The 12721-nt window shown below is 54.7% G+C and overlaps 1 protein-coding gene across 1 annotated transcript; it reads right to left on the bottom strand.

Moving 5' to 3' along the window:
- Positions 1 to 2882: 2882 nt before the first annotated feature.
- VANGL2 (VANGL planar cell polarity protein 2) lies at positions 2883 to 11341 on the bottom strand. Its single transcript, XM_068538309.1, has 7 exons — positions 11266 to 11341; positions 11004 to 11124; positions 8463 to 9070; positions 7559 to 7695; positions 6910 to 7045; positions 4038 to 4269; positions 2883 to 3220 (listed from the first exon to the last, which is right to left on the bottom strand). Exons 1-7 carry the CDS (start codon positions 11334 to 11336, stop codon positions 2960 to 2962), a joined length of 1566 nt encoding a protein of 521 aa, XP_068394410.1. The 5' UTR covers positions 11337 to 11341; the 3' UTR covers positions 2883 to 2959.
- Positions 11342 to 12721: the final 1380 nt, after the last annotated feature.

Here is a 12721-nt window from a genome sequence, read left to right as displayed (position 1 = left end):
GACAGACTGACAGACACTACAGAGGGGCAAGGGAGCTCATCCAGGCCCAACAGAGAAGAAGAGAAGCACAAACTCTGGGAAACAAACGTTTCAGATGAGAAAGAATCCCAATGTCTCATGACAGGTATTGTGTCAGGGTTTGCAACAGGACTGAGGTGGGGATGGGGAAGTGAAAAGGTAAGGGTTGAAATGGAGGGGGTTGGGAAGAAAAAAGGAGAAGCTAAAGGGAAATAAACAAGAATAGAAACAGAGAGCATGAAGAGTAGTTTAAGAGAAAGGGACGAATGGGGACGGCGACAGAGTGGCGAGGTAGGTGAAGGACTGAGGCGCAGCTTCCTGGTGTGGAGGGAAGGAGGACCAGCCTTCCAAGGTGGTGAAAAGGAAGGCCTGAGAGGTGTGGTGGGGATGAGCTAGGATGCCATGTAGTCATAGAAAACAGCACTGGAGAGACCCAGCCACAGCATCCCTGATGGTGGCATATGGGGCGCGGGTGGTAATGGGTGGGCAACACCCCCACGGGGGAAGAACGAGCAAATCCAGCATGTGATGGGACAGGCAAAGTGGGGGACACTGCTCAGAGGGACTGAGTCAGCTGCACACCCCACAGCAGTTCACAGCATGAAGACAACTTCCCATATAGGAGAAGCAAAAGACAAACACAGCCATACACTTGACAATTCATCCTGACATTTCAAAAAATAATAATAACAATAATCAAAGAAGACAAAGATACCACAGTTCTGATGCAAAGGACCAAAACACTACCATTCTCAGTCACAGCCCTTAGTGCTTACAGAGAGAGTCGGGGGGGTGGGGGGCGGGGGGGGGAATGTCTTTTTGTTTTAGGAAAAGGGAATGAAAAAAATCACAGTGATTAAAAACATGGCAGGTTCTTACAATAAACATTCCCCCGCCCCTAACCTAGGGCAGCGACTCTGATCCCAAAGACTTTCCCTCTCCCCACCCCAACTCCTCCTCAAACCACACCACATCCCACTCCTGCCCACAAAGGCAGTGACCCCAATCACCATCCAGGCCCCGTTTTCCAGGATAGTGAGGTATTTAGAAATGTGACCCAGAAGGGACTCCTCTGAAACCAGGTCTTTGAAGAGAAGGAAAAAATACCTTCCCAGGACCCCCAGGACAGGATGTATCTCACTCAGGCTTCTCCCCAAACCCACAGCCCCGGCCCAAGGACGACCTCCAGGCCCTGCCTAGATCAGCCCCATAACCCACCCAAGTGCAGACAAGGTAAGCACTGGCCGAAGAACCCTTCTCTAGTAAGCGGTGTGTGGAAAGATGTGCTTTTTCAGAAAGGACAGCAGGAGAAACAATCCCCAGGCTCCATCATGCCCAGGGCTGCCACTACACAGAGAAGACTCCCTGGTAAGGGATCAACTGTGATCTTATCCCAGGGTGCACTCTGCAAGGCAAGAACAATGAGTTTTCCAGGGGAAAGACGGGCTTATAAAGGGGCATTTGAGGACTGGCCCAGGGGACTGCTCCAGCCCAGCCACCAGAATGCTCTCCAACATGGGTGCTGGCTGGAGGTATGTGAGTACTTCTTAGTTCTATTCCCCTTGGCTAAAACTACATAATTTAAGGGTGTCTGATTTAAAGGCTCAGATTTACAGTGAAAGTAAGTATTAGAAGGCCAGCAAATTTTGCTCAAGAATTCAGATTGGGTGCAAAGACTAAGGAAGCTAAATGGGGTGAGGGGCTAAGTACCCATCAAAGGCAGCAATCTTGGTCCCTCACCCCAATACAGAGGGAGACCAGAGCCCAGAAAACCAGGCAGTGAGGGAACAGGGGGGACCCTGGCCAGCCAAGGAAAAGAGACCCCTGAGGCAAAGAAGTGGACTTAAGGCAGGGGATGAGGAGGAGCTGCTGGCTCCCCCCCAAAAAGAGATGAGGCAACAGGTCTCTGGAGCTGAGAGAAGAGACAGCAAGACCGGGGGTGGCTGGTGAAGGAAAGAAAAACATTTGGCTGAGACCACCAGGATGGGTCAGGGTCTGCAAGCCACTAATTCTGTATAGGAGTCTACGTGGCATCCTTCACTGGGAAGGGGGAGACCCGTCCCACCGTGGTGGGAACAGAGGTGAAGGAAGTTCAGAGGGTAGGGGTCAGCGATGTTCACGGGGCTCTCTCCCGACCTTCCCCCAGGGAAAGACCCCTTGGAAGAAAGGTACTGTCCCCCAGGGCCCAAGAAAAGTGGTCACAGAGGTTTTCCATCTCAGTTTGCCTGTGGTCACACGTGACCACACAAATCAGAAATGGAAGGTAGAGATTTCAGGGTAAAGGATGGGATCTTCCCTTGCTCTGAATATGTGTGGATGGGGGAGAGAGGCTCAAACAGCTGGAAGCAAATAACCCTGGCAGGGAGGCCCCGGACGCTGGGGCTGTGTGGGAGGATGCAGGAGGATCCTTGCCCAAGAACTCCGGCTTGGGGTGAGCGGGCAGGGGGAGCAGATCCACCTGCCGCCAGGAGGCAGCAGGTAGCGCTGCCCAGGAGTTTGGCACCGTGGCTCTCTGGAGTCAGATCTGCGCCCCCCAGAGAAACCCTTTTGGGGGCCGCTGGATAGAACTGCTTATAGGAACCTGGGTTCGAGAGTGGGGCTCAGGTGGGCCCTGTGCCCTTTCAGAAGAGACTGTCACCCAGGGAAAGGAGAGGGAGAGAGGCACTGATTCCTGCAGGGCCTGGAGTGATACAAAAGTGAGGAGGGTGGGAGAAGGAGAGGGAATTTCCCAGGTACTGTTGACAGCAGGATGGTCTCTCCAGGTTCACAGGGGGTAAATAAGGAAGAGGGGAGGAGACAGGTGGGGGGGTGGTTAATTCAAGTAAAAAAAAAAAACTAGAGCAAGAGGAAGAAGGTGGCAGGAATGTGGCAGGGCCTGAGGGCCACGCCCCCACCACCCTCAGGAGCCCCCACATCTCCCGCTCCCCCTGCTGTTGCACAGTCACACCGAGGTCTCAGACTGCAGCCTCATGACAAACTTGTGCGACTTGGGGTCCACAAATTCCTCGGAGAGTTTGAAGAATGGAACCTTCTTGGTGCTGACCACCAGGCTGAAGTCCTGGCGTTTCAAGAGGAAAACGATGCCATCCTTGAGCCCGTTGGTCACCGGCTCCTCGCTCACCAGTGTCCACTGTTTGGCCAGCCAGCGTTCCTTGTGGTACTGGATGGTGGGTCCAGCCGCCAGGTACCGCTCCAGGAAGGCCTGAGGAAGGGAGAAGGGACTTCACAGGAAGTTCTCCCTCCCACCCACCCAACCTCCTTTACCCCTCGGGGGGTACAGCTTCCAAAGACCACCAAGATGTGCCCAAGCTCACTCTCTGCAAACGATCTCAGAATGTTAGAGCAGGAAAGGGCCTGAGATCATCTGCCTCAGACCCTAGTTTATCAATGAGGGATCGGGAGCCCACGGAGGTGATATGGCTCAGTAGGGTCGGGCCTGGGACTCAGCTCTCCTGACCCCTCATGCCCGGCACCTGCTATGACCCGGGCAAGCCCTCCCTCGTCCTTCCTTCTTCTCCCTTCTGCTCGTACGGGTAGCGTCCAGCAGGGCTGCACCAGCAGAAAGCTAGAGGTGTCACAGTTAAAGTGCAACATCTTTAGTCACCTGTTCCCCAAAGATGGCTCAGGGGATGCAATTCTAGGAAGCTGGCCGTAGAGCTGAAGGGTGGGAATGGCTCAAAAAGAGCACAGTGCAAAGAACATCTTCTGGAGGTGAGGGGGGTAAAGGTGGGAGTTTGGATCTGAAAATTCCGGAACCCCTACAGAGATGAGAAATAGGTCTCAACCATTCCCAAAATGGTCCTGAAACTCCCTCTTCTCCTCACCACTTAAGAACTTCACCCCATGCAGAGATGGAGTGGATGGAGTACGGATGAGAGAAGAGACTATACAGAGGTAGAGATGAGAGAGAGAGGGATGGAGGGTACGGAAGGAGGTGAGAGAATAAGGGAGAAGGAAGTGGAAAGGAAGGGGCCAGAACTGGGGAAAGAGGAAGGATGCCGGGGGCAGAGTGGGCCTACCTTGGGTGTCATGTCGTGAGTGATGCAGAACTCAAGGTGCTGCAGGATGCTCTCCATGGTGTGGTAAGGCTGCTGCTTGGTGGTGCGAAGGTACTTCTGCATGGCACGGGCCATGGATGCGAAGATGGCCTGGGCTGCCTCCCGTGGGTCCATCACCTCCCTGGGGTTCTTCTGTTCCTCTTCCTGCAGCCGCTTAATGTGAGTGAAGGCCTCCTCCACGGCCACCACAAGCCTGGGGGACATGAGGAGTATGGACCAGACGCCAACCTCTCATCTTCCCCCCAGCTTCCGCCCTCCAGCAGCCTGAGCGAGGTCAGGCCTTTGTGCTCTCCCTGAAGCAATACGCACCCAACTGGAGTCAAGAACCAGGCTTTGGGGGCTGTGTGTGTGCATGTGAACATGCATGTGTGCAGCTGGGTAGAGGGGGAGGGTCTTTCCCCCTCTAGGGATAGGAAACAGTTGTAGAGCTCAGTGAGCTCAGCCCAGGGACCCAAGGAGGACAATCTAGTGTCAAACCCAGAGAGACAACTATGGATGAAACCCTAGAAAAAGCCTCCTTAAGACCCCCCAAATCACACTTCAGTGGGTGAAAAATTAATAGCTGTAACTACATCAAAATGACAGATGCCTATTCAACCATGACAGCATGGGCAACATTAACTAACACCTGGGGTGGGCAGAGGTAATGCAAAAAATATGCTGCAAATCAAGAAGGAAAAGGTAAGAACAGCATTGAAAATGGGCAAAGGAGTGAACAAATAATTGGTAAGAGACCTGAAAGGCAGAAAAATAGATGAAGTCGTCACTGGATAGTAATCAGAGAATTAAAATGTTAATAAGATACTACTTATTCATCAAAATGGAAAAAATTAGGAAGATGACCATCATCCAAATATTGGTCAGGATGGTGGAAGATTTCTCTGAGTACTATGCAGCGATGAGATGCAACAAACCAGATATACAGACAAGGGTGAATCTCAAAAATATACTGTTAAGGGGGAAGCAGGGAAAAGAAGCCAATTTACATTAAAAGCATAGAGACATACAAAACAATACCAGTATCCGGAAACCCAGGAACCTGGGGACTTCAAGCAGCTTAGGATGGGATTCTGGGCTAAGTAAACGTGTGGATCTGTGTAAGTCTACCATGTCTCTGTTTATTCTTTTGCTTCCCCCAAGTGTCTCAGTAAAGTTTCTTTTGAAAAGATCCTTTTGACTCAGGATCTGAACCAAGGGAAATAGTTTTCTCCTCGTTACAACCAAGGTAATGGGGAAGGAAAGGGTCCCCTATGGTGGTGGCAGCACAGGAGATCCAAAGACCCTAGTCAGGGCAAAGGTAGAGGAGGAAGGGAACATCTCCGGTTTCCTTCCCACGAGGGCCTTTTCTGAGACAACTGGAGACTTGCTGCAATGTCACAGAAATGGAGCTGCTGACCTTCAGTCTACTGCAGCCTCGTGTAAGAACAGGGTCAGGGCTACCTTTCTCCCTGGAAGCCTGGAGATCATGTGGGAGGAAGGGCAGAGTTCCATGACCCTCTACTCCTCCTCCGTGGAAATCCCAACAGACCAAGGTGGGCCCTGGCAAACAGTAAGCACCAAGAAAGAATCTTCAGGCATGACTAGCATTCACATAACAATGTGAACAGGAAAAAAGGAGAAGTGAGGACAGCGTTCAAGAATTTACCAAGATATGGGCACTAGAACCTCATTTTCTTTTTTCCTGGGAAATAAATGGATATTATTTTATTTTATTTTTTTTAACATCTTTATTGGAGTATAATTGTTTTACAAGGGTGTGGTAGTTTCTGCTTTATAACAAACTGAATCAGCTATACATATACATATATCCCCATATCCCCATATCCCCTCCTTCTTGCCTCTCCCTCCCTCCCACCCTCCCTATCCCACCCCTCTAGGTGGTCACAAAGCACCAAGCTGATCTCCCTGTGCTATGCGGCTGCTTCCCACTAGCTATCGGTTTTATATTTGGTAGTGTATATATGTCCATGCCACTCTCTCACTTTGTCCCAGCTTACCCTTCCCCCTCCCCGTGTCCTCAAGTCCATTCCCTAGTAGGTCTGCGTCTTTATTCCCATCCTGCCCCTAGGTTCTTCATAACCATTTTTTTTTTTTTTTTTTAGATTCCATATATATGTGTTAGCATATGGTATTTTTTTGCAGGTAAAAATGTACCATCTGCTGAGCAAGCCTACAAGATCTACTGGAAGGAGGGCTAGTCTAGCCTCAATCCCTGCCATTGCCAGGGAGGCTCACATCCTTTAATAGTCCCTGCTCCACTGTGTAGGCAGAATCAAATGCCCCGTCCACTTCCATCAGATGCCCATCCCCTGGTTATCCAATAATCTCGGTACGTTTTGCAGATGCAATGAAAGTGCTGAGTCAGTTGACTTTAAAATAAGGAGATTATCCTGACAGGTCTGGTCTCATCACATGAGCCCTTTAAGAGCAGAGTTTTCTCTGGCTGGTGGCAGAAGTCAGAGAGAGACCTGGTCTTGCTGGCCTGGAGGAAAAGGTGAACTGCCTATGGGTCCAGGTGACAAGGAACTGATTCTGCCAACAGCCAGTGAGCTTGGAAGGGGACTCGGGCTCAAACGAGAGTCATCTTGATTTCAGCCCATGAGCCCTGAGTGGAGGGTCCAGCTCACCCGTGCCTGACCCATGGGACTGTGAGACAATCAATGTGGGGTGTTTTGCAGCACCGGGTTCACGGGGATCTATTAAGGCAGCAACAGAGAGCGAATGCACACACCCCACCCATATCATTAGCAGTTACAGAAGCCGATGGTCTTCCTCTCCCCAGCCTATCCACACCCCACAGCCCCCAGCACCCCCTCCTCCCCCAGGGACCCACCTGGCCCTCCTCTTGCGCACCCTCCGCTCATGCTCGGCCTCCTCGTAGTAGTACTCGTTGTGGCTGTTGTCCCGCCTCCGGGCCGCTGCTGCAATCACAGCCCGGGACTGGCCCGTGGAGTTGTTGATGCTGTTTTCTGCACAGGAGCAGGAGAGAGAGGGCATGGCCACTTCAGAGCGTGGCCTCCTTTCTCACTCCAGGAAGTCTGGAGCCAGCAACCCGACGCATCCAGAGGAAGCTGTGTCCACCCCCCAGCAACACCTCCCGTTCCCAACCCTCCTGGCCGCGTCTGGGAGAGGCCCACAGAAAAGCAACAAGGAAGGCACCGGAGGGCAGGAGTCCCGCACACGTTCCTCCCCAGTGCAGGAGGTTCTGGAGCTCAGAGAGCGAGGGCTTAGGACCAGGGCTGATGAGCAGACGCAGAGGAGCCAGATTAGGGGGACGCACCATAGCATAAAGGGACAGCAAGTAGAGTCAGCAGCTAAGACCAGCCACCTGGCGTTAAGGGAAATGACAGAACAGAAGGGGCTGGGACACGGGCTGGGGAAAGGAGAAAGCAAGGCAAGAAGGGGGAAAGAGAAACAGGAGGCAGGAACTTGGGAATCCTGCTTGGGAAGAGACCAGGAGGCCGAGGAGCAGGGCCGCTCACCCTCTCCGAGGGAATACACCTTGAAGCCAGACACTTTCTTGGCCAGGACGGACTTGGGCAGGTTGAGGAGGGCAGGGTTGTAGACAGGGAAGTCATGGTAATACTTCTCCAGGATCCACACTGCCACGCGCTGGATGCTGTGGGGGACACGGCAGGAGGGGGAGGGAGAACGGACAGACAAGGGGCGCAGGGGGAGGGACACATCAGGGCAGGTTGGCAGGGCAGGAGAGGACAGAGGGCAGGGACAAGCTGCTTCCAAGGAGCCTGGCTCTGGGCCTGAGGTCTACTTACCAGGCTCCCAAGCCTTCCCCAGGGAGAGAAAGCCCAGGGGAGAAAGGGCATCGGGCCAGGGTCCCCAGCCAAGGGTCACCTCCTCCCCTCCATCATTCCCCCCCAAGATTCCCTGCAGGACCAGGAGGTGCTATTGATACTCTGGATGGCCAGGGCGGCCATCCTGCCCACAAGTTTAGGGGGGGCTGAAGAACTTTCCTCATTATCTTTTCCTCTGGGGAGGGGAGTCCCTCCTCTGGCCAGCTCATCTCAGTGACCACTGACTAAGTGTCCTCAAGAGGCTGTGCCTCCAAGAAAGAGCTAGAAACGTGATTCCAAAAAGCCCCTGTTCATGCCCCAAACCTTTTTCCTCTTTGGTCCATCCCTCTCTAAGATCCCCGATCTCTAATTGTCTGTTCATCTATTCACTCCCAACTCCTAACTCCCGCCTTACCTGCTCCAGGACCCTTAGCCTGACAAACGCTGTTGAAAACCTAGGATGTGCAGAGTACGCAACTCCGTCCCACACAGCCCTCCTAACCCATCCCTTCCAGCCCCACCATCACACCCTCCTACCCTACGGTCCCCTCAGCCTCCTCCCCAGGCCCGTCTGCCTGCCCCGACGCGCCCATACCTGAGATGGCCCACGTTGTAGAAGCGGCTGGCCCCGTCGGTGGAGCGCACGACCTTGAGTGTGAACTGAGGCTGGAGCTGGCGCAGCTCCAGCAGGACCACAGCCAGGTAGTGCACGAAGAGCAGGGCATCTACCAGCGACACGGCAAACTGCACCACGCCCTGGTAGCTGCGCTCGCGGGCGTCCAGGATGCGCACGCCGTAGAAGAGCCAGTAGGAGACGACGAGCAGGAAGACGAGCACCATGAGCAGGGCACGCAGCACGAAGACACGGGGCAGAGAGGCCTTGGGCCGGCGGAAGAACAGGGCCCAGCTGCCCAGCAGCAGGATGAGCAGCTTGAAGGCCACGGAGATGAAGAGGCCCTCGCAGGCTGTCCCGCACGGCTCCAGCTCCTCCCGCCACAGCAGTGGGGGCAGCAGCAGGAAAGCCAGCGGCGTGAGGAAAGAGAGCAGGGCCAGCGTGGCCCCCGCCGCCACGCCCAGGTGCCGGGAGCAGTCCAGCGGGACGCTGTCCTCCATGTCCTTGGCGATGCGTGTGAGGTCATCGTGGGAGATGCTGTGCTCCGAGGTGCCCGTTACTACTGTGGTCGTCTCCCCCCAGTTGTCGTCCTGCATCAGGAAGGGCCGCAGCAATGTGGGGAGAGGAGGAGGAGGCGAGGACACAGGAGAAAAGGTGAGCGGAGAGAAGACAGAGAGCAAAGCAGGGAGAGGAGAAAAGAGGGCAATCAACAAACATGCAGCCATCAAAGTATTTACTGAGCTCCACTGCATGCCCAAGCCTGGCCTCTGCAGGGATGGGACATCTGAGACCTGGGCCCTGTGGGAGCTTCATGCCATCAGCCAGACAGTAAAAAACTACACATGTACCCTCAGAGCAGAGGGTACAAGACAGATGCCAGGGAGCTGCTCAGCCAGAGACTGGGATCCGAGGTCAGACTCTCCAGGCAAAGCGGGCAGGCTCGAGCAGGCCACCTGCAAGGCCAGGATAAGCAACAGGTACCTATCCTCCAAGTATGGAGAGCCACTCAAGGTTTCTGGTTAAGGGAGTGACCTGACAAAGGCAGCATGGTGAAGAGAAGAGGACACCGGGAGGAAGGGTTGGGGAAGGTGAGTGACGAATGTGGGGCATGTGAGACACAGTGCAGACTCGGGGCCACTCTGGGTCTCTGGTCTGCCTGGCTGGCTCTACTGGGCCATCTGAATGCCCACCACACAGGGGCTGCCTGTTCCTGGAGGCAAGTGGGTGGACAGGCTGAGGTCCCCTGGTGCCCTTCTGAGTGTGGTCCACTCAAGCTGTTCCTCTGCAGGGGCTGGACGCCACCCCTCAGAGGAGCCCCAAGACCACCAGTGGTCATTCGTGCCTACACCCTTAACTCGTGGGCAGCCTGGGAATATGGAGTCACATTTTGACATCCAGGGGATTCAGGCTACAGGACAGAGATAGAATGGGGAGTGTAGGAGACTGCCTGGCAGGGTCATCGACTAGGGGGTGGAAGAATCTCCTCGCCGAGGAAAGGAGAAGAGTCTGACCAGAAGATGAAAAGTGGAGGCACTGCCTGCTCTCAGCTCAGGGAACCCTAATATGACCCTCAGCCACACTGCCTAGGCGCTCCAAGCATCAAGGGCCTGGGCACTTGTCAACAACAAAGAGCTGATCAGGTCTCAGGGTCGCTTCAAGAATTCAGGAGGCCAGGTCTCTGGGAGAAGATGGGATTGGGAAAGAGAGAGATAACATTTCCCTCAGGTACTGATCTGCTCCCAAGACCCAGGAATCCCCAGTGTCAGTCACAGAGATGTCCTGTGAAGTCTCCAGCTCCCTAAGATGCTCCCAAGAAGAAAGAAAAGGAGGAATGAGACACGGACAACCTCACAGTCAACTCAAATCCTGCCTCTGCCTTCTGCCAGCACTGGGTTCTGCCCCCTGACCTCCCTGCCAGGTGCACACAGTGGGCTAGAGAGGCTAGACCAGGAGCAACCTGCTCAGCCCTGTCCCAGAGAACTCTCTTCCAGAACCTCCTCCGTCTCCCCAGGCTCACTTCTTCTCCCTCCCCTTTCTCCCTCGACTCCTCCCACCTACCCTAAGACCAGAGGTGCTATTCTATAGTCCGACACCAGAGAGCGCTGGAGTGCCCATGCCTTTAGGCTCAAGGAAAACTCAGGGCTGCCACACCCCCAGCCCCTCCCACTCCAGATTCCCAGCCCCTCCCACTCCAGATGCCCAACCCCCTAACTGGCTGGCCTGAGCCCAGAGGAGTCAGGCAATTCCCATTACACAGCCCAAGTCACATGGGTCATAAAGACGAAAGAGGCTGCTGCTTCCAAAGGGATCTCTGAATTCTACTGAAATTCTACTGAATTCTACTGAAACAAGGTCCTAGCTTGGGACACTTAGCAGACGTATGACACAAGATGCCCTCCCTGATCTGGTTGCTGTTGGAAGAGACCAGGTTTCCAGGCCCTTCCCCTTTCTGATGGACCTCTAACTTCTCCAGGGATCAGTCTGGAAAACACCTGGCCTAGACCTCATCCCCCTGACGCTCACCCGCTCATCCCCTCGCGTGGACTCATTGTCCAGCAGGGGCTCCCCTGGAGCCTGGATCGTCACCGACTTGTCCCCACGGCTCCCGTCTCGGCTCTTAGAGCGGTGTCGGTCCCGACGGTCCCTGCGGCAGGAGGCCAGGGGAACAGGCACAGGAGGTCAAGGGGAGGACCCGGGTTTCTCAGCAGCCACCCCCAGTCCACCACCCCTGTGCATGCTTCCACCCCTCCCCCCCCCGCCTGCGTCGCGCCCCACGCACACCCACCTGTGCTTGCGGGAGCTGCGGGAGTGGCCCGACTTGTAGGAATAGCCCGAGTACTGGGACTCGGTGTCCATGGCGTCTGAACGCCGCGCCTTGTAGCGCTCCAGGGCCACAGGCTGGGGCCTTTTGGGGGGCCCCACTGCCACCTCCTTTAGCACCGACTTCTTCAGGCCAAGGGGCACCTTTAGAAAATCAACCGTCACCCTGAGGGACTCTATTTTGCTGGACGGGTGGGCTGGTCTCGGAGAAAATCAAGCGGCCCTCCTGAGGAGAGGAAGCAGCCGGTTAGGGGGAGCTGGAGCTTTCTGTGGGGTCAGAGTGGAGAGGCAGGCCATCCCCAAAAGGCAGCTGCAGGAAGCTCAGGTGAGCCTTGCCACTACCTGAGAATATTCCACCCAGGTTCCTGCTCTGTCCAGTGGGCCCAGTTCCTCCTGCCCTGCCTCCTAGAAAGAGCACCCCCAGACTGTGCCAAGGGCTCAGGGGTGGGGGATGATGGCCAGCAAAGGCCACCCAGAATGACCCAACACTGGACCCCCTGCAGGGGAGAACCAGGCAATGCTTTCCTATTCTCAGCCAGGAAAACTAAGACTCGGAGAAGGCAGGTTCTGGCCAGGCCAACTGGTTGGACCAGTGGAGACCATAGCAGGAGGCAGCTAGCTCTGCCCAGTGGCTACCCCAAGCCTCTCCTTCTCTCCTCTCATCTCCTCCCACTCATTAAGTTCTGAGTGGGCCCACAGGGGACTGCCTATGGCTGCTTCTCTTGGCATCCGGTCCACAGCATCTACGTCAAACACACCCCTAGTTACTGCCAGGTCAAGTTGGCGGCTCCCCCTGAGGCTGTGTATGTGTGTGTGTGTGCTTGTGTGTGCGCACAAAGCAGGGGTAAGGAATGGAAACTACAGATCACATGGTGGGGGGCAGGAGGGAAAAGCGAGTAGAAACCATTCTCTAAAAACCTAACATCCTGAACTAGGCAAGGTCATGAGCTTATCTGGCTATTTGTGGGCTGAGGGGCAGCATCTTTCTTCTATACTTTCACCTGCTAATTCTGCAGGGAGAAGGACCTCTTCCTCTCCCCTCCTCTCTCACTCTCAACCAAATCCTGCTCATTCCTCAGAGCGCAGCCCCTACCCCCTCACGAAAGCCCCCACCTCCCCAGGCACCCAATGTTACATCGTCCCCTCCAACCCCGACCCCACCGTCATCATCCCCGTGCGCTGAGCAGTCATTTCCTACCTTCACTCACTGAGTCGTCAGCTCTTGCTTAGGCTCCTTCTAGGAACCATGTACCCTGCTAGGCCCTGGGTACAGTGGTGAAAAGACACTGAGTTCACAATCTAGCGGGGCAGGTGCACGCTAAGCAAGTAAACAGGTGAGTATAAACGACTAACTACATCAGTGATGAAAGGAGAATAACGAGGACAGTATGACAGACAAGTCTGCGGAGCGGGGCTCCTTT

Source organism: Eschrichtius robustus, chromosome 3, assembly GCF_028021215.1.
Source record: "Eschrichtius robustus isolate mEscRob2 chromosome 3, mEscRob2.pri, whole genome shotgun sequence".
Lineage (NCBI taxonomy): Eukaryota > Metazoa > Chordata > Mammalia > Artiodactyla > Eschrichtiidae > Eschrichtius > Eschrichtius robustus.
Note: the sequence above shows the minus strand (reverse complement) of the source record. Positions and strands in the feature narration are given on the sequence as shown.

What these genes read in the sequence shown, in the direction of transcription:
- VANGL2 (XM_068538309.1), bottom strand. Translation starts at nt 11,336, where the DNA reads ATGGACACCGAGTCCCAGTACTCGGGCTATTCCTACAAGTCGGGCCAC. An exon ending in TACAACGTGGGCCATCTCAG is followed by an intron (nt 7,696 to 8,462) that starts GTATGGGCGCGT and finishes TGTCCCCCACAG; the next exon opens with CATCCAGCGCGTGGCAGTGT. An exon ending in GTGCGCAAGAGGAGGGCCAG is followed by an intron (nt 4,270 to 6,909) that starts GTGGGTCCCTGG and finishes CATGTCCCCCAG; the next exon opens with GCTTGTGGTGGCCGTGGAGG.